This window comes from Manihot esculenta, chromosome 8 (genome assembly GCF_001659605.2).
Source record: "Manihot esculenta cultivar AM560-2 chromosome 8, M.esculenta_v8, whole genome shotgun sequence".
Classification (NCBI taxonomy): domain Eukaryota; kingdom Viridiplantae; phylum Streptophyta; class Magnoliopsida; order Malpighiales; family Euphorbiaceae; genus Manihot; species Manihot esculenta.
The window spans coordinates 37256379-37283215 of record NC_035168.2 but is presented as its reverse complement, the minus strand read 5'-3'; the positions used below and the strand labels follow the sequence as shown (position 1 = coordinate 37283215).

The 26837-nt window shown below is 36.8% G+C and overlaps 2 protein-coding genes across 5 annotated transcripts; both read left to right on the top strand.

Annotated features, from left to right (window-relative positions):
• The first annotated feature begins 179 nt into the window (after positions 1 to 179).
• LOC110621690 (ankyrin-1) lies at positions 180 to 16713 on the top strand. Of its 3 annotated transcripts, XM_021765968.2 has the most exons (14): positions 180 to 370; positions 450 to 512; positions 634 to 804; positions 1128 to 1259; positions 1465 to 1604; positions 2049 to 2135; positions 2939 to 3064; positions 3209 to 3361; positions 3760 to 3831; positions 4640 to 4741; positions 6762 to 6932; positions 7022 to 7101; positions 8320 to 8412; positions 16406 to 16713. In XM_021765968.2, exons 1-14 carry the CDS (start codon positions 340 to 342, stop codon positions 16458 to 16460), a joined length of 1476 nt encoding a protein of 491 aa, XP_021621660.1. In that variant the 5' UTR covers positions 180 to 339; the 3' UTR covers positions 16461 to 16713. The 3 variants fall into 3 exon arrangements, 2 of the variants coding, with proteins under 2 accessions (XP_021621660.1, XP_021621661.1); XR_002489007.2 differs by lacking the exon at positions 8320 to 8412 and having other exon boundaries at positions 6748 to 6932; XM_021765969.2 differs by lacking the exon at positions 8320 to 8412 and having other exon boundaries at positions 182 to 370.
• Positions 16714 to 17195: 482 nt separating this feature from the next.
• LOC110620604 (transcriptional corepressor LEUNIG) lies at positions 17196 to 20022 on the top strand. 2 transcript variants are annotated; one of them, XM_043959116.1, is made up of 7 exons: positions 17196 to 17716; positions 18392 to 18501; positions 18616 to 18765; positions 18911 to 19066; positions 19127 to 19243; positions 19365 to 19578; positions 19686 to 20022. In XM_043959116.1, the coding sequence occupies exons 1-7, from the start codon at positions 17620 to 17622 to the stop codon at positions 19796 to 19798; spliced, it is 957 nt and encodes a 318-aa protein (XP_043815051.1). In that variant the 5' UTR covers positions 17196 to 17619; the 3' UTR covers positions 19799 to 20022. The 2 variants fall into 2 exon arrangements, with proteins under 2 accessions (XP_043815051.1, XP_021620095.1); XM_021764403.2 differs by having other exon boundaries at positions 17201 to 17716; positions 19365 to 19574.
• The last annotated feature ends 6815 nt before the right edge of the window (positions 20023 to 26837 follow it).

The following is a 26837-nucleotide window of genomic DNA, read 5'->3' as shown; positions in this document are numbered from 1 at the left end:
TGAAATTATTTAAAATAAAATAATCATAACAAATTTAAATGAAAGAAATAACATTATAATTAAAATTTTTAATATATATATATATATTCATCAAATTGCATGGGCATTTCTAATTAATATATATTTAAAACACCTGCTATTATTTCTTTGCTGGATGTATTTAAACGAGTCCTTTATTCCCCTTTTCCATTTAAAGAAACTTGCTCAATAAAACCCTGAGAGAGATTCCTATTACACACAGCGAGAGACTTCCGTTAGCTGTCTGGTTCCCCTAGCTCTGGGCGACGTTAACTTTTTTGTGCTAATTTTAGGGTTTCAATCGCTAGTTTCTCTAAATATATGGCCCCCGATGCCTCTGATGCTCTTGCAGGTTCCTACCTTCTCTCACATTTTCGTGTTTTCGCTTGCTCAATTCAACTTATTTATCTATTTTTTGGTTGCTGTTTCAGTCAGGCAGAAAGTTCAGCAGTTCCTCACTGCTGCAAGAACCGGGAACCTCGATCTTCTGAAAAGTAACTTCTGTTTTTAATTTTTTTTTTTCCTTCTCTAGTGAAATAGGATATGGGTTTGTTACCTGTAGTTCTATTTATTTATTTATTTTAATAAGTTTGTCGTTTGGCTTTGCTTCATCAGATGTAGCAGCGCAGCTCGATGATGGGAGAGGAATCGCAAAAGCTGTGGCGGATATAAAGGATGCTAACAAACGAGGGGCTCTTCATTTTGCGGCGAGGGAGGGACAGACTGAAGTGTGCAAGTTCTTAGTGGAGGACTTGAAGCTTGATGTGGATACCAAGGATGAAGACGGTATGCATCTTCAGTGTTCTAACTAACGGTTCTTTTAATTGTTTATGCCCTTTCATTTGTGAGAAATTCTGATTGAAAAAAAAAAAAAAAATTCCCCACCACACCCCCCATCCCAAAAAAGAAAGTGAGAAGAAAACCAACAAATATGGTGCCCTGTATTTCTTTTAGCTAAATGAAAAATTAGTAGATATGCATTAGGAAGATTAGCATCAGCATTGGATTTTTGTTTGACCTCGTAGCTAAATTTCATTTTTCTTGAAATGAAATTAAGAATCTTATTGTATAACTCAATTTTTGTTGTGGGACTTTTTGCTTGTGTTCAGGTGATACTCCTCTTCTTCATGCTGCTCGTCAAGGACATACTGCTACTGCTAAATACCTTATTGAGCATGGTGCCAATCCTTCCATTCCAAGTGATTTAGGGGCCACACCTTTGCATCATTCTGCAGGGATAGGTACTTTATTTTTATCATTTCCTTTTCATTGTTGAAGGGAATGTCTAGACCATCTGCAGCATGGTTTTTCTGCCTGCTTAATTTCTGTGATGATTTTAATATGGCATAATAGCAAGTAGAATTATAGCGTATCTGTGTTGCTTGCGTAGATTCATTTAGCTATCTAATCAGATTTTACTTCAGTGTTTTTTGTGCTCGGTTGCAGGAAATATCGAGTTGCTGAGGTATTTACTTTCCAAGGGCGTTGAGGTAGATTCTGAAAGTGATGCAGGCACTCCTCTAATTTGGGCTGCCGGTCATGCTCAGCCTGATGCTTTGAAAGTTTTGTTGGAGCACCATGCTAACGTAATGTTTGCTTGGTTCTTTCTATGTCAATCCATATAATTATGATTAAAAGGCCACAATCTATATTCGATATATGTGATATATTTGCATATAATTAACATATTGGGGGGACGGGGAGGAGAAACCTTTACCTTTTGCTCACGAGGAAAGTTTATTATTTGAATTTTCTAATTATAGGAGCGTCTTTCTCTTTTTTAGAAGGGGAAATTTTTTTTCTATGAGACCAACTGTTAATAAATGTCTTAAGATGTATGACCTTTGTTATCCTTGTTTTCTAGGAAGTTGAAAAGAGGAAGAAGAAATCTTTGTTACTTGGATTAGTGTTTATTATTCATGTTTGTGATTTTCCTCATAAAATTTATGAAAAAGGCATTTATATTTCCCGATAACATGCTGAGGCTGTTTTTATTGTGTTTCTTATGTTAGTGTTATTATGTTTTGCAGCCTAATAGTGAAACTGAAGATAATATAACTCCACTATTGTCAGCTGTTGCTGCCGGTTCATTAGCTTGTTTAGAATCATTAGTTCAGGTATCCTCTTTGGTCCTTTAATTTGTTGGATAATGTTTTTGAATTCGACAGCATTGCATCTTTAGTTTCTTGGTGAAGATACCTGGAAGATTAAAAATGAAAAGGAGGGGAATCATGTTTATTTCATTGTTAAGAAGATGGTTTTAAAGTGGTGTGCTTTGATGCTTAAACTGCCTTTTTATAGTTATGGATTGGTGATGTACTCTCTCAGCTTCTCCTTCTCCTGCTGGGTTGGATTCCAGTTTTGAGAAGGGAGTTAATGTCACTGTTTAGTTTTGAACGTGATTCATGGACCTCTTCAGGTTGTAATGGATACTCAAAATGGAAAAAGAAATCTTGGGTTTTTAAAATAATCTGAAGTTAAGTCAATTAAATAACAAAAAAAAACCTTAACCTTTTGGCACCAATAAATGTCTTTTTCCTTTGTTGAAATACTTTATTATTAGGGTTTTAATTTTTTTTTTTCACATCCTAGATGAAAAGTTAGTGTGCAAATCATGATAGGTCAAAGGTAAAGTTCGGTATTGAATTGTAGCAGAAGTTGGGCCCACCTACCTTATCAAAGAGAGAGAGAGAGAGAGAGAGAGAGAGAGAGATCAGGACCTCACCACAGAAGGGTTTAGTTTACTTAATTCCCTCTTTCATTCTTCCCTTCTCTTCTGTAGAAAACTATTTTTGGTTGGTGGTTTGGCAAGTTTATTATTAGTAGACTAGAGCTTTAGGATGATGTTGAAGGTGCTACTTGTTTTGGTGCTTCACTGTCCTTAAGATGTGGTTTTTGCCATTTTATGGTTTCTGTGCAGGCAGGTGCTAATGTAAATGTTATTGCTGGTGGAGCCACTCCATTGCATATTGCTGCTGATAATGGTAGCCCTGAAATCTTGAAATGTTTATTAAAAGCTGGGGCTGATCCTAATGTCACTGATGAGGTGAAATCATCACTGCATTCATTTACATAATGAATATTTACCACTTTCTATACATTAATATCACTTGATTCTGTATGAATCTACCAATTGAATTGACAACCTCGTTTTTATATGTAATGGTAATCAGTTATATTTGCTCCACAGGATGGCCAGAAACCAATACAGGTTGCAGCAACAAGAGGTAATCTTGCAGCCGTTGAGATCCTTTTTCCCGTGACATCAAAAGTTCAAGCCATCCCAGAGTGGACTATTGATGGAATTCTCAGATATATGCAGTCTGAAACTAACAAACAAATGGTACTAAGATCCTTACAATTTTGTTTTGAATTTCTCCATTTTTGGAGGAGCATCTACTGTTATTACAATTAATTCGTCAATTTACTTTCAGAGTGGGTTACTATATTCTTTAATGCATTACTCCCAAGGTTTTTTTGCGTCCTTGGACTTAATGGTTGTGCTTTGGTTGTTTTTTGAAACGGACAAAATCATTTATATAAGTAGTCGACATTATAGTTATAAATGAGGGAGAGATGTTTTTACTAGAGAGAGAGTTTGTGTGTTTAAACAATTACTGATCTCAAGATATTGTTATTGCCTTTCCCTGGCATTTCAATTTTATGCTTGGTACTTGCCTGTGGTTAGTTTGTCTATTTTGGCAGCAACTGATTATTGTGTTGGAAACTATTTGTTTCCAGGAAGAAATGAGGAATCCAAGGGAATTAATCGATACAGAGGGCACTGCAGTACCAAAAAAGGATCTCCCTGAGGTAGCACCCTACTCTGTAACTTAATTCTTTTGTTATTTTATGTCATTCTTCTGATTTACGATCTTTTTTCTTCATGAAATAATTCTTTTCAACATAAATTTCATTGGGCAAGTGCTTTCTAATGTTATAAAAGATTGTTTTGCTTTCCATTGGCAGAAATAGCCGACAATTACATGCAAGTACTTTTATAGTTGTTTATATATGAAAAAATAGATGAGTAATCAAGAAGTCTTCAACTTATAAGGAAACCTCAATTGAGTCCTAGAATTTTTTTTTTCCTATCGTACTCTAGTTATTCACTGATTAAATCTATGTTAATCCAAAATATATAATGCTACTGACAACATTTATCCACATCTGTCACGCTTTGTCTTTTGTGGAGTGTTTTTAATAGTTTGAATTGATTGAGAATCATCAAGTCTTAGGACTACTATTTATACCCATAAAAAGTTTTACTTAATTTGGGAAGTTCCTGAAGCAGTAGACTCAGGATATGAGCATTGCATGCTTTTGGGAAGTTGAAAATTGGGAGAACGCAACTCTCAATTACTACCAGATTTGATATTAACCAAAAAATATGGTAATATGAGTTGATTTTTTTTTTTTTAAGTTTATTTAAAGTTTTATTACAAGATGAATATTTTTGCACTCGTCATATATTAACTGTTTCCTGCACTTTGTCTTTTGTGCTAGGTCAAAAGTGACTAGTGGTTTATTAATAATAATAACAACAACAATGAAAATAATTAAAGTTTGGTTTCCTTTGAGCTTAAACCTCATAGATTTTCATCATTCCCAACTTGTTCAGGTATCACCTGAAGCAAAGAGGAGAGCTGCAGAAGCAAAATCAAGAGGAGATGAAGCTTTCAGAAGAAGGGAATATCGTATGGCAGTGGATGCTTATACACAAGTACAGTATACTTATCATATCAGCTTTGCAAAATATAGAGACTTCCTAGTTCTTCAATTATATTTTGGTCCAATAGTCCGAATTTGCAAGTTGGCAACCTACAGCAAATTCTATGCATTTCTATTATTATTTAGACTATCACATTAAAGACTTGTCTAATTAACTAAAATGCTAGAATTAAATTAGACAAATTTGTCAAACAGCTATAACCACAAAAATCAATTGATGAATGCACTAGGTTATCTTGATTTAATTTAAGCCAATCCAATTCAACTTGTCCAATTGACAACCAAATTTAATCATAGCATGCAAGGACAAATAATTATTCTTTCCTAGGATATACCAAAAATATCAACTACAATCTTTTACTTATTTCCCAATAGCAATAATAAATCCTAATTGATTCTTTAGGTTTATTATTCTTTAAAATTTTCCATAGGTTAAATCTGTACCTCTGTTCTGATTATTATTCTTGTGGAGTTTATTGTCTATTTCAATTCAATAAACTTCCCCTCTAGTGTTATTAAAGAACAAGATCATTCAAATATTAATCAATATTCAAAGGCATTAAACATAAATAATAAACTCTTGTATTAATGAAGAAAATCAAGTTGAATATTGGATAAAATCTCAAACTACATCAACACTCATAGTATAAAAGGTGGATACACATGGTTGAACAATCAAGCACAAATTATTTGATTCAAAATCTAAAATCATCCTAACAATAAAAACTAGAAACTACAATCAAATTTGATAGAGAAGTGAAGAGAAGAAAAACTGTGATTTCTTCCAAAATCTGGTTATCCTGTTGCTAAAGCTTAAGCTTCTAGATCTTCAAAGACTGACCACTTGAATCTTCAAAGGTGGCTAGACTTGAGTGAGAAGTGGCTAGAAAGATCTTAATATAATGTTAGAGGTTTACATAGGCAGAGAGAAGAGTCCTAGTACCCCTAGGATTTGTTTTTCCTTTATTTCCCATTTTGGCTTAAAGTAGGAGTCACCTCTTTCTATGAAACATGCGGCCCTGTGTTTTGGTTCTATTCTTGCCTCCATAAAAAGCTTCTGGCATGGTCCTCTCTGGATGGGCTTGAAATTTAGTGATATTTGATCACACAGATAATAACATGGCCCCCCATTTTCCTGGCCGAAAACACCTTTGGGGAGGTGGGGTTTTTTTCTCTCCAGGGGAAGTTTGGCACTTCGTTATTTTGCTTCACTTTGAACCTAACTACACCATAACTCATTGACAATAAAAAGACTTATTTATGCTAAACATACCAAAAACACAATAGAAATGAATAATATGCATAATCACAATAAAACAAAGTGCCAAATAATCCTAAATGTGGTGTACTTTACCAATACATCAGCCTATTCTGTTCATTGGAGGGCAAAGAATATAGTAATGTTTTTCTTGAAACAGGCCTCGTGGCATTCTGAAAGTTGTTTCTTTTCTCTTCCAAGTGAAAATAACTACAGCCACCCATCCCTAAATATTTGTATGCAAATGTGCACAATCTCTCTAAATGACTATCTATAGAATTGAACAGTAGAAGTCTAAACTTGTGTTTTGCTCTAGAATGGAATTAGCAGCCGATGATTGGTTGTGTGCACAGGGTTATTCCTAGGACAGATAGTTCAGTGGAGCAAACATTATCTGGCTACTCTCTGGTGGAAAGGACTAAAGGACCCAGAAATAGACGAGGAAATGCCCCTGCTAGGTGTTATTTGTCACTTCCCGGTGTTTGAATTAGTGCTAGAGAGCCTTTGGCATTTGGGACCCAGTTGTTGCTCTGGAGCATTTAGTTACCTTAGTGGTTGGAGTTGTATCTCAACAGTTCAAAATGCTAAAGTTAGAATTTTTTCTAGTTTTTCATGTTTAGGTTTCTGGAAGGTAGCCACCAATTGCCAAAAGCTAACTCTAACCACAAACTAAAGATTCTTTGTCAACTGTTGATATTAATTAGTGAGTTTTCTGGATGTTGATAGAATAATGGTTTCAGTGTTGCATTTGCAGGCAATTGATCTCGATCCTACTAATGCCACGTTGCTTTCAAATAGAAGCCTTTGTTGGGTACGCTTGGGACAACCTGAGCATGCATTAACTGATGCGAAGGCTTGCAGAGCATTAAGACCAGATTGGTCAAAAGCTTGCTATCGGGAAGGTGCAGCTCTACGTTTATTGCAGGTATGCTTTCTCCTCCTTTTCCTTGAGTACATGAGAATGATTTCAAGACCTATATTGTCTAACATTTCTTGGTCGCATTTTAATTGCAGAGGTTCGATGAAGCAGCAAATTCATTTTATGAGGGGGTGATGCTTGACCCTGACAATAAGGAGCTTGTGTCAGCATTTAGGTTTGTGATTAAATGTTCACAAGTGATTGATTTGTTTTACTCTTTTAACATCCTCTTCTCACCCTAAGCATTCATTTTGCACTACAATATCTGTTGCAAGTCGATCAGAAGGGGAAAAAACCTTCACTAGCCATGTTAAAAAGGTGGGAAGGTCAATTGAAGAGGATTGGAGAGGAAGAGTTGAGATTAGTGAGGAACTTAAAATTATAGCCATAGTTAATAGTTGTTATAAGTTATAAAAAGTAAATATGTTAATATAGGAAGTAAATATTGATAGATGGGTCAGTTGCTTAATCTTAGGGATTGTATAATCATAGGCTTGATTTTTCTTCCTGTTTAGATACCGTCTCTCATGTATAAATAGGTTGTAATCTCTATTGTGAAATATAACAAAGATTATCCTTCTACATGGTATCAGAGCCATTCTCGTAGAGATTTAATTTTTTTTTTCCTTCCTAGTCAAGTTTAAATAAAAAAAAAATAAATTTGGAGACTTAGGGCTCTGTTCATTTGGGTTACTCATAAAGGGTAACATTTGGATCTCACCATCGCTGGAGTCGCCACATCGTTCCCTTGTCAGATTTGAGGTTTGTTTGCCGTTTGCGTTTTGTTCATCGGTACTGTTCACGGGTACTGTTCATCGGTACTGTTCACGCCGAGTACTGTTTTCTGATTCTGTGTTTCTTTTGTTGCTATCGTTTTGGGTTGGTTGTTCTTATGGCTTAAGTTAAAACCACCACCGTAACTGATGTGATTCCTATGATGATTAAAATCACGGAACACAAATTGAATGGATCTTCCGATCAGGGAATTTTGATATCTGCAGATGAGTATGCACAATTCATCTAATACCAGGCATCTCTAAAATCCTCTAATTCCTCCTCTATCACTGCAATTGCCGAGTCAGGCAACTCTACTGCATGTCTTGTGTCTTCATCCTCCAAATGGGTTATTGATTCTGGTGCTACCGATCATATGTCAGATAATTCTACCCTTTTGTCCAATCTTGAGTCTCATACATCGCCTTCTTATGTTACTCTTGCTGATGGCACTAAATCTTCTGTCATGGGTTCTGGTCATGTCAACTTAACCCCTTCTCTTTCTGTATTCTCTGTGTTATGTCTCCCTAAATTCGCATTTAATTTGCTTTCTGTTAGTAAACTCACTCGTGCATTCAATTGTTGTGTCTCATTTTTTCCTGATCACTGTATTTTTCAGGATCTTTCGACGAAGCAGATTATTGGTAGAGGGAGTGAGTCAGAGGGTCTTTACGTCTTGGATCAGCAACTACCTCGATCTCCTCGATCTCTGGTATGCTCCACGTGTTTAACACCTTTTGATGTTCATTGTCGTTTGGGGCATCCTTCTCTCTCGGCTTTGAAGAAGTTATATCCACAGTTTCATTCTTTGTCTATTATAGATTGTGAGTCTTGTCAATTTGCCAAACATCATCGTTTACCTACATTGTCTTGAGTCAATAAACGGGCTTCGTCCCCCTTTGAGTTAGTCCATTCAGATGTTTGGGGTCCTTGTCCTATTGTGTCTAAGTCTGACTTTAAGTATTTTGTTACATTTATTGATGATTTCTCTCGTACTACTTGGTTATTTTTAATGAAGAGTCGATCATAATTATTTTCTATTTTTTGTGCATTTTATGCTGAAATCCAAACCCAATTCAATACTTCCATCCGTATATTGCAAAGTGATAATGCTAAAGAGTATCTCTCTGGGGAATTTCAATCTTATTTGTTACAAAAAGGGATTCTTCATCAGTCATCTTGTGTTGCCACTCCTTCACAAAATGGAGTTGCTGAAAGAAAAAATCGGCATCTTCTTGAAGTAGCCAGAGCCCTCTTATTCCAAATGAAGGTACCTAAATGTTTTTGGGCTGATGCTGTATCCACTACTTGTTTTTTGATCAATCGCATGCCTTCCTCCATCTTTCATGGTGGTATCCCTTATAACATTTTGTTTCCCACTAAATCTTTGTTTCCTATTGAGCCACATATTTTTGGTTGTACTTGTTTTGTTCGTGATGTTCGTCCACAGGTTACTACATTGGATCCCAAATAACTCAAATGTGTCTTCCTTGGCTATTCTCGACGTCAGAAAGGGTATCGTTGTTTTTCTCCTGATCTGAATCGGTATCTTGTGTCTGCGGATGTAAGATTCTTTGAGTCCACTCCGTTTTTTCCGCCATCATCTGTTTATAATACCCAGGAGGAGGAAGATGACCTCTTGTTATACACTGTTCGCTCTGTGTCTCCTCAGACTACTCCTACACCTTTCGCTCATGTGCCAGGTCGCCCTCCCATCTTTCATGTGTATTCCAGACGCTTAGAGGACTCTGACTCTGTTTCCCTACCCGCTTCTTCGTCGACTGATCCTGCTCCCACTGATCCTTCACTGTCTGATTTGGATTTGCCCATTGCTCTTCGCAAAGGTAAACATACTTGCACTTATTATATTTCGTTTTGTCTCTTATGATCAATTATCCTCCTCTTCTCGTTGTTTTGTCACTGCTTTAGATTCTATTTCAATTTCCAAAACTGTTATTGAGGCTTTGTCCCATCCTGGTTGGCGTGCTGCAATGAAAGAGGAAATGATGACCCTTGACACTAATGGTACTTGGGAGTTGATGTCCTTGCCCCCAGGAAAGCGGGTTATTGGATGCAAATGGGTGTTTGCAGTGAAAGTAAACCCTGATGGATCTATTGCTCGCCTAAAGGCCCGTTTAGTGGCTAAAGGTTATGCACAAACTTATGGAGTTGACTATTCTGATACATTCTCCCCAGTTGCCAAGTTTGCATCTGTCCGATTGTTTATTTCCTTGGCGGCTACTCATGATTGGCCTTTGCATCAACTGGATATTAAAATGCTTTTCTTCATGGTGATCTTCAGGAGGAGGTTTATATTGAGCAACCACCTGGTTTTGTTGCTCAGGGGGAGTCAGGTAAGGTTTGTAGACTTCGAAAATCCCTTTATGGCTTGAAACAGAGTCCTCGGGCATGGTTTGGTAGGTTTAGTGAGGTGGTCCAACAGTTTGGAATGAAGATGAGTAAATGTGATCACTCAGTGTTTTATAGAAATTCTGATAGTGGAGTAATTCTGCTTGTAGTATATGTGGATGATATCGTCATTACAGGAAGTGACATTGCTGCATCAGATCCCTAAAAGAATTTCTTAAAACACAGTTTCATATAAAGGATTTGGGTTCCTTGAAATATTTCTTGGGAATCGAAGTTATGCGGTGTAAGAAAGTCATCTTCTTATCTCAAAGAAAATATGTTCTTGATTTGTTGGCAGAAACAGGAAAATTGGGTGCTAAGCCTTGTAGTGCCCCAATGACCCCTAACCTTCAACTTACCACAGAAGGCAGTGAACCATTTGTAGATCCTGGAAGGTATAGAAGATTAGTTGGCAAGCTGAATTATTTGACGGTGACTCGTCCTGATATTGCATATTCAGTGAGTGTGGTAAGTCAGTTTATGTCCTCTCCTACTGTTGCCCAGTGGGATGCTCTGGAACAGATTCTTTGTTACCTTAAAGGGGCCCCAAGGCGAGGCCTATTCTATGGTAACCATGGGCACTCAAATATTGAATGTTTTTTTGATGCTGATTGGGCAGGCTCGAAAGTTGATAGGAGGTCAACTACTGGGTATTGTGTTTTTGTGGAGGTAACTTGGTCTCATGTAAAAGTAAGAAGCAAAATGTGGTTTCCCGTTCTAGTGCTGAATTTGAATATCGAGCCATGGCACAAGCCGTTTGTGAAATCTTGTGGGTACGTCAACTGTTGCAAGAAGTTGGGTTCACAAATTTGGTGCCTACTAAGTTGTGGTGTGATAATCAAGCAGCTATCCACATTGTCTCCAATCCAGTATTTCACGAGAGGACTAAACACATCGAGATTGATTGTCATTTTGTTCGTGAAAAGGTCCAACAAAAGATAATATCAACAAGACATATCCGAACTGAAGAACAATTAGGAGATATTTTCACTAAAGCTCTAAATGGGACTCGAGTTGATTATATATGTAACAAGTTGGGCATGATTAACATTTATGATCCAACTTGAGGGGAGTGTTATAAGTTATAGAAAGTAAATATATTAATATAGGAAGTAAATATTTATAGAGAAAAGGGTTTTTGTATTATTTACTGAACGTATTACAGAAGCTTATATAATACAAGTCTACAACTAACTAAATACAAGATAAGTATACAACTATAACTCAAATACTAAAAATAGATAAAACTGTTATAGGTAGTCTTTATCCTTAATACTAACTAAATACAAGATAAGTATACAGCTATAACTCAAATACTAAAAATAGATAAAACTGTTATAGGTAGTCTTTATCCTTAATACGCCTCCGCAAGATTGAGGCTCCATCGGAGACTCCAATCTTGGTTCTAAAGTAACAAAATTGAGTTCTTCCCAAAGCCTTTGTAAGCACATCAGCAACTTGATCTTTTGAACTTATGTGAAGAACCCTTAACTGTCCAGCATTAATTTTCTTGCGAACAAAATGGTAATCCAGTGCAAGATGCTTCATCCTAGTATGATAGATTGGATTGGCGCAGAAGTAAGTCGCACCAAGATTATCACAATGAAGGACTGGTGGTTGTGATATTGGTGCTCCCAAATCTTGTAATAAACTTTGAACCCAAAATACCTCTGCTACAGCATTGGCTAAGGCTTTATACTCAGCCTCTGTAGAAGATCGTGAGACAGTCTTTTGCCGACTAGATTTCCAGGAGATAATATTAGAACCAAGATATAGATCATAAGTAGTTGTAGACCGCCCATTATCAAGGACACCACCCCAATCAGAATCAGAGAAGGCAGACAGAGTATGAGTGGAAGTTCGATTGAGAAATAAGCCATAATGTATGGTTCCTTTGAGATATCGCAAAACACGTTTCAGTGCTTGAAGATGAGTTTGCGTCGGTGCATGCATAAACTGTGACAGCCGATTCACTGCAAAAGAAACATCAGGACGCGTAATTGCCAAATATTGAAGAGATCCAACAATTTGGCAATATACGGTGGAATCAGTCGAATTAGAACCATCATTTAAGATCAGCTTGTCTCCTGTAGACATAGGAGTATTCACCTCTTTAGCTCCAGCCATATCAAATCGGTCTAACAAACTAGCAATATGTCGATGTTGCGAAAGAAATAATCCTGCAGCTGTAGAAATCACTTCAACCCCCAAAAAATGATTTAATATTCCCAAATCTTTGATAGAGAACTGAGCAGATAGCTTCTGTACACAGGTATTCAGAAAATGATTGTTATTACCTGTAAGTACAATATCATCAACATATACTAGAAAATATGCAGTAATCCCATTGTTGGAAAAAATAAACAAGGACGCATCAGCATTTGATTTGCGAAAACCAAGTTTGAGCAAAAAAGAAGTAAGTTCAAGATACCAAGCTCGTGGAGCCTGTTTCAAACCATAAAGAGACTTCTTCAGTTTGCAAACATAATCAGAAAACTCAGGTTGCACATATCCTGGAGGTTGCTGCATGTAGACATCTTCATAAAGTGTGCCATGTAAAAAGACATTATTTACATCCAATTGCCTTAACTGCCATCCTTTAGAAATTGCAAGACTAAGAACTACCCGAATTGTAACCGGTTTTGTAACCGGACTGTCTCAAAATAATCACGCCCAGGTTCCTGAAGAAATCCTTTGGCAACCAAACGTGCCTTGTACTTATCAATAGTACCATTCGGTTTACGCTTAATCCGAAACACCCATTTGCAACTAATAAGATGATGTTTGTCTCTCGGAACCAGCTCCCAAGTTTTATTTTTCAAAAGAGCATTGTACTCTGAATCCATCGCCTGCCGTCAAAGTGAACTAGCCAGAGCTTGTTTCACTGTTCTTGGCTCTAGTGTATCCGGTAAAGGATATTTAGTTGTAAGATTAACAAAAGAAGAATTAAAATACTTTGAGTTAGGCTTCCTTTGTCGCTGCTGCCGTTGTACAGGAGCTGGAACTGAGTCTTGTGAAACAATCGGTAGTGTCAAATCTAAATCAGCAGTAGAAGATTCAGTCATCAAAGGGTCAACTTGTTGAGTCTCAGTACTAATTAATGGCATGGCAGATTGATCAGATTCTGCTGATAATGCTGTAATAGATTCGGAACCAGTACTTGAAACCAACAAATCAGAATCACGTGGAATAGAAATTGCCAATGGAACCGAAGCAACTACAGTTGGTGCAACAGGTGATGAATTTGGTTGTTGTGCCGAACCTGTACAAGAAGCATCTCGAAAATAATCTGTAAATTGATGAGAACTAGTGCAAGTTTCGGATGGAAAAATATGCTCAACAAATTGAACATGATGAGACAAATACAAACGATTAGCCTTTGGATCGTAACATTTGTATGCAGATTGAGTTGGAGAATATCCAAGAAAAATACAAGGCAATGAACGACACTGAAGTTTAGAATTATTATATGGCCGTAGCCATGGAAAACAAAGACAACCAAAAGATTTCAGTCTCTTAAAATTATGAGACATACCAAACAATCTAGAGAAAGGTGTTTGAAACGAAATAGCGGACGAAGGCAACCGATTGAGCAAATAAACAGCAGCCTGGAAAGCATGAGACCAATAATTAGATGGTAAAGACGAAAATTGTAACATAGCAAGACCTGTTTCAACGATTGAGCGATGACGACGTTCAGCAGTACCATTATGCTCTGGCGTATGTGGAGGTGTTGTATAATGTGAAATGCCACAAGACAAAAAATGATTCTTAAGTTTTTGATACTCCCCACCATTATCAGTGAACACAGAAACAATTTTAGTGTGAAAATAATTTTCAACCAATTTCTGAAAGTGGATAAACAAATCATGAGTATCAGATTTCTTCTTCATGGGATATAGCCAAACATACTTAGAATAGTGATCAATAAATGTAACGTAATATGCATAGCCATCAATAGATGTTTGTGTAGGACCCTAAACATCGGAATAAACAAGTTGCAAAGGCTTATTACTAACAAAAGAATTCTCAGAAAATGGTAATTTATGACTCTTGCTCATAGAGCAGGAAGTACAATGAAAACTAGAAACATATTTAGACATAGACTGAAGACCAATATTTCGAAGTACTAACAAAAAGACATTATTGTTGGGATGACCAAGCTTGTGATGCCATTCAGAAAGCAAAGACAGACACCGAGTAGTAACATTCAGCTGAGGACATTGAGAATTAACTCTGGTAAAACTTGCACAGTAGATATCATCAATGTTCTCTCCCCGTAGCAGAGACGCCCTCGTGTACAGATCCTTCACAACAAAATAAAACGGAAAAAATTCCACAGAAACATGATTAGTGCGACACAACTTAGCAATTGAGACCAAATTCTTGCGCAGATTAGGCACGCATAACACATTAGGCAATGATAAATTCTTAGAGTAAGCAGGAATTTGCACAAAACCAGTATGTGATACAGCAAGCGTTTTACCATCACCAAGTTGTACTTCCTCAGGACCTCCATAGTCAGAATAGCTTTGCAAAGAAGCTGGATTCGACACAACATGATGAGAAGCTCCGCTATCAAACAACCATTGTTGTAGAGAAGAAGCAGCCATAGCAGAAGTAACATTAACTGCAGGTATCGGTGCTGAAGAATGAGAGGTATCAGTCTTCAAAGACATATTATTCTCCTTAAGAAAGCGAGCCAATTTGCGACATTCAGCAGTAGTATGCCCAGTATATTCACAAAATTGACATACCACAGCAGGTCGATAAGAACCTCGACCTCGACCACCAGAGTAAGAACCACGACCACCACGTCGATTTCCAGAATAATTGGAGTTTTGTGGAGATCGATTATAATTGCCATTCTGATTTTGTGAACGCCCTCCAGAACGTTGAGTGTAATTGACAGTAGCAATCACTTGGGACGTAGCTGAAACAGTTGTGGAATCTTTTTCTTGTAAGGATCGTTCATGATCAGTAAGTTTTTCAAAGAGATCAGAAAAGGTTATTGGGGTTTCACGAACTTTTAACGCAGCAACTATGGGACTGTAATCATCTCCCAATCGCGTGATAATATAAACAATTAAGTCATCATCACTCACCGGATTCTGGGTAAGAGCAAGCTCATCTGCAATAGCCCTCATCTCATTGAGAAAAACAGCAATCGGTTTGGTTCCCTTAGAGTTCTGTGCTAATTTAGTTTTTAAGGACAGAATTCTAGAACGAGAAACATTAGCAAAACTCTGGTGAAGCCGATCCCATGCTTCTTTGGCAGTATTGGCTGAAGAAATCAAGGGTTGAATAGTATCGGAACAACTTCCTAAAAGAGCATTGATCAAGATTTGATCTTGTCGAAACCATAAGGCGAAAGCTGGGTTGGCTGTTTTGTCTTTTTCAGAAAGAAATTGTGATGGTGCAACCCGTAAACCATCAATAAAATCAAGTAAATCAAGACCAATTAAGGTTGATTGGATCTGTTTTCTCCAAACAGGAAAATTCTCCTGAGTAAGTTTAATTGGAAAATGCGTTGGAGCATTTAATTGAATAACAGTATTAGACGACGAAGCCATTAATTAAAGCTTAAGAAAATTGGATCAGAAAACTCGTGAGAGCAGATTGCGGCTCTGATACCATATAGAGAAAAGGGTTTTTGTATTATTTACTGAACGTATTACAGAAGCTTATATAATACAAGTCTACAACTAACTAAATACAAGATAAGTATACAGCTATAACTCCAAATACTAAAAATAGATAAAACTGTTATAGGTAGTCTTTATCCTGAATACTAACTAAATACAAGATAAGTATACAGCTATAACTCAAATACTAAAAATAGATAAAACTGTTATAGGTAGTCTTTATCCTTAATAATATTGATAGATGAGTCAGTTGCTTAATCTTAGGGATTGTATAATCATAGGCTTGATTTTCCTTCTTGTTTAGATACCGTCTCACATGTATAAATAGGTTGTAATATCTATTGTGAAATATAACAAAGATTATCCTTCTACAATAGTTCCATTTGATTTGCCTTGCACTTTGGTAATCCAGAGAATTTTGGCAGAATGGTTAGGACCTATAAAAGAAGCAATGAATGGTTTTCTTTCTTTCCTTTCATTTATTTTTATTTTTTTCCTGCTGCATGAGCACATTAGATTTCTTGTCTGGATACCTTATAAAGCCCTAGTTTTTAGGCACTGCTTAATTGTTGACAGTATTTGGGTTGCTAATGTTATTTCTGCATCGACATTATGTAAACTTCAACTATGCAACTCTGTCCATATTTACAGGGAAGCTGTTGAAGCTGGAAGGAAGTTTCATGGTACAGATGAAAAAAAATCATGATATCTTCAGCAACATATGAACACCTGGAAAAGAGACAAACAGTTGTGATGAATCCCCCCCCAACCCCCCCTCCACGCTCCCCCCTCTATTTTATTTTTCCGCCTCTTTCGCCTTCCCTCTTCTATGCTTGGTGAGAAACTGTCATCATATCTTTGTTTTGTGTTAAAGCACCATGAAAAAAAGGGTGAAGATTGTGTGCACATAATCTACTAATATTTAATAGCTAATTAAAATGTTAGATGTGTTCCCTCAATTTTTTTTTGGAAGTTGTAAATTGTGGAACCTTAGTGTGGGTTTTGTGCTTGTTTTCTGTATGCGTCAAAAGCGGGACAAGGTGGCTGCCAGGCAGCATCAAGTTGATGTCAAGGAAGACATCACAACTTGCTGGGAGACTTTGAGGATTTCTGCATTGATTTTTAACAGCAACTTGGCTGCATGGCTTCCACTTGATATATGACCTTTCATCTTTCCTGTCTCTTTCTTTGCCTAAAATATAGTTGTTTTCAACTTTTATCAATCCCCTGTTGTTTCCAAACCTATATTTGATTTAACTATTTCTCTTTTTAGGGGAAATCTAGTCTATTAATTTCTAATTTTATGTTTAAATTTAAGTATTTTTTCTCATATGAATTAAAAAAATATAATCAAAATAAACAATAAATATTAATTAGTTTTTTCTTAATATTTCTTATATTATATATAAAAATTTAAATAATTCATATTAGTAAATTAATTTTTGAAATTAATAAATTTTATTTTTAATGATAATTAGGCTTAGGCATATTAAAATCTCAAAAATATCTTCATGAATGAGAGAAAACGAAAGTGAAGTCAAATGGTATATATATTTGAAAAGAAGAGTGGGAGTGGATGAAATAGAGTCCACGTTGTTGTTGAATGCTACGCCCACGTAACAAAGCTTGTGATCACAGTTTAATACTTTGCTAATTAATTAATCAGTCATCCTCGTTGACTCATGATAATTCTTAGACTCTGGTCTACGTGGCAGTAGACTATAAATTCCACCCTCCCACCTATCTTACTCAAAATTCTCTTCTGAATGAAGGTAAATCAATGATCTTTGCCTCTTTGGCTTCCTTCGCTTGCATAATGATTTCTTACCTTCTTTTTTAAAAAAAATTATAAAAGAAAGGTATCCATGCCAAGAAACCAGCTTGGGAAGAGGAGGAAACCTATGGAGTCATCAGGAATTGTCCCTGGAGATAATGCTGCTTCCAATATGGATGCCAACAATGGTGATTCACAATGTTTTGATTTTGATTTATTTAATTCAATTGATCCATTTTTTATTTAGATTTAATTCTTAGAATAATTTATATATGTATTCTCATGAAATCATGTCTAAGTATAGTTTAATTCTTAAAGTTAATATTAATGCACTTAATTATAAATAAAAAAATATCAGAAGATTTTAATGTATTTATAATAAAAATAAAAATAAAAGATAATATTATATTATTTATTTTTATACATATATATATAATCTTAATTGTATATAAATATATATAAAATTATACTTATAGTGTATACTACATTTAAAAAATCATAAAAATAAATACATTTTTAATTTCATCTTATTTAGTATGGCTTCGATGTAGTTCTTAATGAAAATTAAATTAATTAAAATTAAACTGAAACAATAAACTAAATTTAATTAGTATAATTACTGTCGATTTGATACGATTTTGGAGTTCAATTCAGCACAAACAAACTAGGCACTCCTAGTTCCAACCAATCACTGCTTATTGATGATGATTTGTCTTGCTTTCTTGCTTTTTCACTTCCCCACTTTCACTTTCAATAGATCAACTAACAAACAATGCTTACAAGTAAATGAAATTCGAAACAAGGGTCATGTTCTGTCTGCCATGATTCCACCTCTGATTTTAGAATTTTGCATTTGATTTAAGGGTTCACATTTACTGAAGTGAATTCTGCTAAAGCCAGTTCTATGAAAGTAATCTCTTGCCGCTTCTCGGCCGATGGAAAATGGCTTGCTACTGCTGGCCATGACAAAAAGGCAAGTCCCAACTTCTCCAAAAGGCTTGAATCTTTTGTCTGGTTTATTTGTTAGCATGAACATTTAGAAAGTTCAAATTTGCCTCTGAATCACATATACTGGTCTGTGATACAGGCTTTGTTGTGGTATGCTGATGGGTTAAAGCCAAAATCTACCTTTGAAGGCCATACATCTTTGATTACAGACGTCTGTTTCAGTCCCAGCATGCCATATCTTGCGACATCTTCATTCGACAAAACTATAAGGGTCTGGGATGCTGGCAATGTTAGTTTCAATTATGGCTTCCCTCTGTCCTTTTCCCTTCTTGTACAACTGCATGCAATGAGATACTTGCGCTTTTGCCTTTCATTATTACAGTGGCTTGTGCTGTAGATGGAACTAAACATGAAGCTGTGTAATGATTTTGCAGCCTCGAAGCTCATTACATATTTTTAGAGGACATTCTACTTGTGTTATGTCAGTAGACTTTCACCCAAACAGAGATGATCTCATCTGCTCTTGTGATGGTGGTGGCGATATACGCTACTGGAGTATTGCCAACAGCGACTGTGCAGCAGTGTTCAAGGTAGAATCTTGTGAGTTGTTTGATTTATAATATCATGCACTAAAAATTTGAGTGGTTCAGGGTGGTTCAGCTCACATAAGATTTCAACCCCGCCTAGGGAAGTATCTTGCTGCGGCTGAGGATTATGCAGTGTCTGTACTTGATGTTGAGACACAAGCTTGTCTTCATTTACTACAGGTTAGTTTAAAGTTTTCTGTCATCTACATTAATCCTGGGAGATGATTTCAGCTTTTCTTTATGTCGCACTTGTTAACAAATATTGGCAGCACGACTGAGATTCTATTGAATATGGCTGCAGGGACATGTTAAACCGATTCATTTTCTGTGCTGGGATCCTTCTGGTAAATATATAGCATCTGTTAGCAAGGATGCTATCAGAATCTGGACAATTGGATCAGGGGGAAATGGAGAATGCATTCATGAGTTGAGTTCTGATAATGGCCACATATTCCACTCCTGTGTTTTTCATCCTGTAAACTCTTCATTGCTAATCATTGGCTGTGAACAGGCAAGTAGGAATCTTTTATTTGTTGATAATTATTGCAATATCTAATGTGTTTAGTATAAGATTTTGGATGCGGATTCTGTTTCTTATACACAACTATGGGCGTTGATTCAGTCTTTGGAGCTTTGGAACATGACCACGAACAAGTCTACGACCCTTCCGGCTCATGGAGGATTAGTTGCTTCATTAGCTGTATCAACAGCGACTCGGTTGGTTGCTTCTGCTAGTCATGATAAGTTTGTCAAGCTGTGGGTTTGACTCGGCTAGTTCATCGTCATTTTAGTGGTTATAGCTTGTTCTTAGAATTCGTTCCTTGGGCTAAGTTTACAAGAGAAGTTCAAGTTCTCTGTTTGTCATGAGTGCATAACTTCCAGGAAGTTGATGTGGTTACTTCTCCTTTATTAAAAATTAAATCTCATGAAGTTAACTCATCTATTTCCAATTTTCCCAATGAAGCTGATATCAATAATTTTTTTAAATATATTAGTTAGAGATTATTAAAATTAATTTTTAAATAAAATTTGAAATATTTTAGTCATAAATACTTTAAAATAGTGACTTTTCTAAAAAAAAATAGATTTGAACTTCAATTTCAAATTGGTTCTTTTGTCACAAATGTAATGGCTGATTAGATGGAAAATTAATATTATGAAATCATTGTCTTAGCCAAAAAATTCGTCCGTCTTTTAGAATCTCCTAAATCCTTTTGAATAATAATATTGAAGTAATGATATTATATATTTTTTTTCTTCTTAAAAATGATCTTGATAAAAAATATATAATTTTCAAATATAATGATAAATAACATCTTTTAAATTTGTTATATCTGAATTATTATTTTAGTAATTTGTTGCCTAGCAGAGCAGCTTAAGCTACTATTGCATCAATGGATAAATATATCGCATTACAAAGTTTTCGTAGTCGGTATACTATGGATTGATATGCATATGGTTTATGTAAATTTTTTCCGATGAAACGAAATTTTTACTTAAATAAAAATTAGATCTATAGATATAAAGTGGAGTCGGAATTATATAAAATCTTATATATTTATATTATAAATTTATATAAATTTGATTTAGATAAATATTTTTAATTGAAAAAATTTTTTATTTAAACATAGTCAATATAAATTTATAGTGTAAAATAAGATTAAAATTTATATAAAATTTCATATATTTATACTCTGTAATTTAAATAAATAAATTTTTTCTATAAATAAAATATACCACTTTCAACTTCCCTTCATAGAAGATCCCCATTTGAAAATTAAAATTTAAAATCTTTAAATAATTTTAGAAGAACTAATACTAAATATTTATAAAAAAAAAAAAACCATCACAGACATAGACGCAAAACATAATTACTCCAATTGAAAGGACACAAACAATTTTAATATCTGAAATTTAAAAATAGGTCTAGATTTAAAGTATATTTTGTAAGTTTAGTTTCTATTTCCTTTGTATATCCTTTTATTTTCTTTTTCTTTTGTCATTTAGTTTATAATTATCGTCTCATATCTGTACTCTCTTGCTATAGTTATGTTGGCAATATGTATGAATGTATGGCGTGCTTTTCTCTTTTGTCAAGCGACTATTTAATTTCTTTCATGCTATATAAATACAATTCTGAACATTACGGGGTCTGTTTTACCATGAAGAGAAATATGTATTCAGGGTAAGGATTCTAAGGACAGATTTAAATTCAGCCTGATTTGTCCATACTGGTCTTGATCCTATACGAGGCTTAGAGTCGCGCCTTGAACGTTTCTGGAGTTTAGACCCAGTCTTTCTAGCTTGGACTTCGCCAGATTTAGGCGCTTGCAGCCCGTCCATCATTAAGTACTAAGGGTGAGTATTTGGTCGGTTCGGTTTAAAACCGAACTGAATCGAACTGAAAAAATCAAAAATTGAAATTTTAGTATTTATGAAAATCAAATTGAATTAATTTTGGTAAAAAATCAAATCGAATCAGTTTGATTCAGTTCGATTCGGTTCAGTTTGATCGGTATGAATTTTTAATAATTTTTTTTCTCTTTATTTTTAGTAGTTTAAAATTTAATTAGAATATTTTAACCTTCCTACGATCTAATCTCTCTATATTATTGAAAATAATATACTATTATCACTAATCGGTTCGATTTGATTTTTTTAATTTTTTTCTGATCAAAATTAAACCGAACTGCAATAACTGAAATTTTTAAAATTAAAAACCGAACTGAACCGAAATGAATAAAAAATAAACTGAATTTTTAAATTAATTTAATTCGGTCGGTTTTTTCGGTTTGAACTGAATACTGCTCACCCCTATCAAGTGCTCCTTTACCCTCTCATTAATTATTCTATGATTTACGAGGGAGTAAATTTCAAGATCCCAATTATTACCGCGCAACTCTAGAAAATTTCTGTCAAAATGTCCTTTCTCTGACTTTTCTCATTTCAAACTTGTGCTTTTACTTTTGCTCGTTGTTTTGCGCTGCTTCTGCTATCTTACTTTTTTTTTTCTCTGTAATCTCTGATTTTTTTAATTCGAGATACGTTTTACTCCTCTCATGACTTCTACTGGGATTCCTGAGGTGGTTGGTCTGGTGTCTTTTGTCACCTGCCTCATTGGGCTTTTTGTTTCTTCAACTCAGTTTTTTTGTACTAGCGGTCTATTTTCGAGACCGATCACCCACCTCATTAGGTTTCTTATTTTCTTAACTCGATTTTTTAGTGCCGGTGGTCTATTTTCAAGATCAGTTACCCACCTCTTTGGGCTTCTTATTTCCTCAACTCGATTTTTTGGTATCGGCGGTTTATTTTCGAGACCGGTCACCCATCTTATTGGCCTTCTTATTTCCTCAACTCGATTTTTTGGTGCTGACGATCTATTTCTGAGACCGCTCACCCATCTTATTGGGCTTCTTATTTTCTCAACTCGATTTTTTGATACTGATGATCTATTTCCGAGACTGGTCACCCATTTCATTGGAGTCTTTATTTTCTCAACTCGAATTTTTAGTATCGGCAGTCTATTTTCGAGACCATTCACCCATTTCATTTGGTTTTCTATTTTCCTAACTCAATTTTTTGGTGTCGACGGTCTATTTTTGAGACTGGTCACCCACCTCATTAGAGTCTTCACTTCCTCAACTCGGTATTTTGGTACCGACAATCTATTTTCGAGACCGATCACCTGCCTCATTGGGGTCTTTGCTTTCTCAATTTGATTTTTTGGTGCCGGCTGTAACAGCCCGGAAATCCGGAGCGCTACCGGCGCTAGGATCCAGATCGGCATAAGGCCGCCGGGAACCGTAGCAAGCCTGACACAACCTGTAATCCTGTTTAATCCCATACATGATCAACAATACTCATAAACCTGTGAACATTCTCATACAACAACCAAGCTCAACCTATACATAAATATAAACATAACATAAACCTCCACTGGAGCCCTCATCAAATGCTCCAATGGGGTATCTCATCATACATAAGCTTGGTTGAAACATAACCTCATATCTCATATCATAAAGACCATGTACATACAAGTGGGATTAACAATCTGTGTTGGTCAAGCACAACTCTATCCTCAATATTCAAATTACATAACATAACTTAAAACACTTTTACATTACATCATAATACAATTGTCATGTCCACAATCTAACTATTACATAAACATAGCTTCCATACTCTGGCTAATCTCCTGATCTACCCTGTACCTGCACATCTGGGGTTAGGGGAGAGGGGTGAGCTACAAAGCCCAGTGAGCAGAATAGAGAAAACATATATTAAAATATTTCATGCTACTATGAAATGCAACACATCACAAACATATCACATAAGGATGGTACTGTCACCTATAGTCCTCAGCATAGTCCAATCGTGCCAGGGGCGTAGAATGGGCCTCACTGGTCTTTCTCTTACATACATAACATAACATAACATTCCAATATGCCAGGGGCGTAGAATGGGCCTCACTGGCAATCCATACCGTATCCTCATCATATCATGTCATAGGAGGACTAGAGGATCATCCAATAGCCAATCCGCATCCACATCATAATATGCAATGCAACACATTCGTGATTACTAATGCAAACACCCTATAATATCACATGGCATATATGATGCATGAACATGCTCAAAAAGTTATATTTCATTTATTTAAAAATTTAAGGTTCATTCCACTCACCTCTGGCTGAAGCTCTACAGACTCTGAAGCAGCTATCTCACTGCTGGGGTCCTCGGTTCCTCGGGTCCGAACCTACACAGGTGGACTCCAATGAGGGACCAAACATACATAAACATATCTCTAAAATATCCCCCAAAAACCCCCTAAAGCATCCTGAAAACTTCATATAAAAATATGCATGAAATGGCTGAACAGGGCACTTTCGGCGGCACCTTCGGCGGCCGAAAGTCCCAGACAGAGACGAAAGTCTCATTTCGGGGGCAGCTTCGGCAGCCGAATGCTGCCTCCACAAAGGGGGTTCGGCGGCCGAAAGTTACTTCGGCTGCCGAACCTGGTTTCTGCCAAACGGGCAGAAACTTGGTTCACATGAACCTCTTGCCTCCCAAAACCTCAAATCATGCATAAACTTGTTCTAAAACATGCATACTCATCATACATCACACCTAGGGGTCTCAAACTATCATATACCCCAACTACAACACTCCAAACACACAAAAACCAACATACATTGTTCAAAATCATAACATAAACCCAAATATTCAAATAACCCTAACATGCATTTCTACCCCATAAATCCACTTAAAACTTGTTAAAAACATACATTGAGCTCAAGATCGGCTCTTACCTCTTGAAGATCGAGAGAGAGACGACATAAACTCGGAGATCCCAGCAAATGGGCTCCTGAGTCTCCCAAGCTCCAAAACTTTGCTCAAAAGCTCAAATCTTCAAAATAAAGTGAAAACAAGTGAAAACCTTGAGAGATTTAGAGGAAATACATCAAAGATGGGTGAGGGGGCGACGGAGACTCACCTTGGCCGAAAATGGGGAAAAAAGCTCGCCCGTTTTCGGCTAAGGGACCCTTTTATAGTGGCTGGCCAGACCACGTTCGGGGGCCGAATGTGCCTCCGCATCCATGCAATGTTCGGCGGCCGAACATGAGGTTCGGCGGCCGAACCTGCACTTTCCTCACTCATGCTTTCGGGGGCCTAACGTGCCTCCAAAACGCATGCATGTTCGGCGGCCGAACTTGACTTTCGGCGGCCGAACCTGGGTTTTCCTCCAAAAACTTTTCATGCAAAACTCATTTAATTTCATACTTAAAAACATTAAAATACATGAAAACATTTTATAAAAACCTGGTTTTACCCTTCTAGAGGTTTCCGACATCCGAGATTCCACCGGTCGGTTGAAATTTCGATATCGGAGTCTAGCCGGGTATTACACCGGCGGTCTATTTTCAAGACTGGTCACCCACCTCATTGAAGTCTTCTTTACTTATCAGAAGTTTTTGATAGTAGAAAAAAGGGTTTTATTCATGTTTTCGATATTACAGTTACATTGTACATACATTGAAAATACCTCTTCAGGTGCTGGATGTTCCAGGCGTGGGGCTCGGGTTCCCTTACAAATCTTTAATTTTGTATACTCCCATTCTAATGACTTTGGTGACTCTAAACGATCCTTCCGAAGTCGGTGCTACCTTTCCTACAATAGCCCTTTTTCCCGTGGCTTTTAGTCTTCTCAGAGCTAGGTCTTCAACTTTCAAGTTCCTCTCATGAACCTTCTGGTTGTAGTACCGAGCTGCTTTCTACTGATAGGCAGTTGTTCATACTTGTGCTTCGTCCCTGATTTCCTCTAGGGCATCTAAGTTGTAACAGCCCGGACGTGATCCCCGGCACTGTTACCGTTCACGGCCCAGGGCTATCCCTCGCCTGGCCCTCTCGCCACCTCGGGCTTTCCACTGGCCCCGTGAACAGCTCTTAACATCCCTTCACCCTCACGGGTTCCGGGCAGGATTTGTCCCCTTGGGTTCTCGACGTCGCATCCTTCCCCAAGTGGATTTGGCCCAAATTTCCCTTAGGAAATTAGGTCGCCTCCCCCACTACTCGAACCCTTGACCTCCGTGGCGAGAGGGCCAGGCGAGGGATAGCCCTGGGCCGTGAACGGTAACAGTGCCGGGGATCACGTCCGGGCTGTTACATAAGTTGCTCCTCAGTTTCTCACCATTGACGTCTTCATCGTTAAACTAAACCCGATGTGTTGGGATTTGTAGCTCTATAGGAACTATAGCTTCTATCTCAAATGCTAGTGCGAATGGGTATCTCTCCTGTTGAAGTCTGAGGTGTAGTCTGGAATGCCCACAGAATGCTGTGCAACTCAGATGCCCAATTCTTCTTAGCACCATCTAATCATTTCTTCAGCCCTTATAGAATAGCTTGATTTGTCACCTTGGTATGACCATTTTTCTGCAAATGAGCTACCAATAAAAATTTATGCCAGATACCCATGTTTCTTGTAAAATATTTGAAAGAGTTACAGTCGAACTGCTTTCCATTATCCAAGATAAGTATCCTTGGTATCCCAAACCGACAAATAATACTGCCCCATACAAAGTCTATTACCTTCCGAACTGTGATGGTGGGAATGGCCTCTGCCTCAGGCCACTTAGAGAAATATTTCACTGCTACTATTACGAATTTCTTCTGCCCTACATCTTAGGGAATGGTTCTAAGATGTCTATTCCTCATTGCGAGAATGGCCATAGACTTGATATACTTAACTGTGGTATAGCCGATATGTTGATTGCATTGGCGAACCTTTGGCAGACATTACACTTCTTCACAAATTCTCTAGCTTCCTTCTTTGTTGTTGGCTAGTAATACCCCTGCCGAAAAATCTTATTTGCCAACGTGGTTGCTTCCTTATGAACTCCACAGACCACTTGGTGTATTTCTTGAATTATTCTGAATGCCTTTTCTGGCCCTATCCACCTTAGCCACGGGCTAGATTTTCCTCTCCGATATAGAGTTTCTCTCACCGCCTGGTAGGTAGCGACTTTAGTTGTGATTTTTTGAGCATCTACTTTATCTTCTAGAAATTTTCTAGCTTCAAGATACTTAAGGTACGAGGTCATCCAACTCCATTCTTTATCAACTTGCATAATCAAGCTAGTCGGCTTTTCAAACGTAGAGACGTTGATTTGCTGCACATACACCTTGTTCGGGAGTTGTTCTAGCTCTTCCACTGATAGTTTGCTAAGCAGATCTGCTTCTTCATTTTTCTCCCTAGGTATTCATCTTTATTCAACTA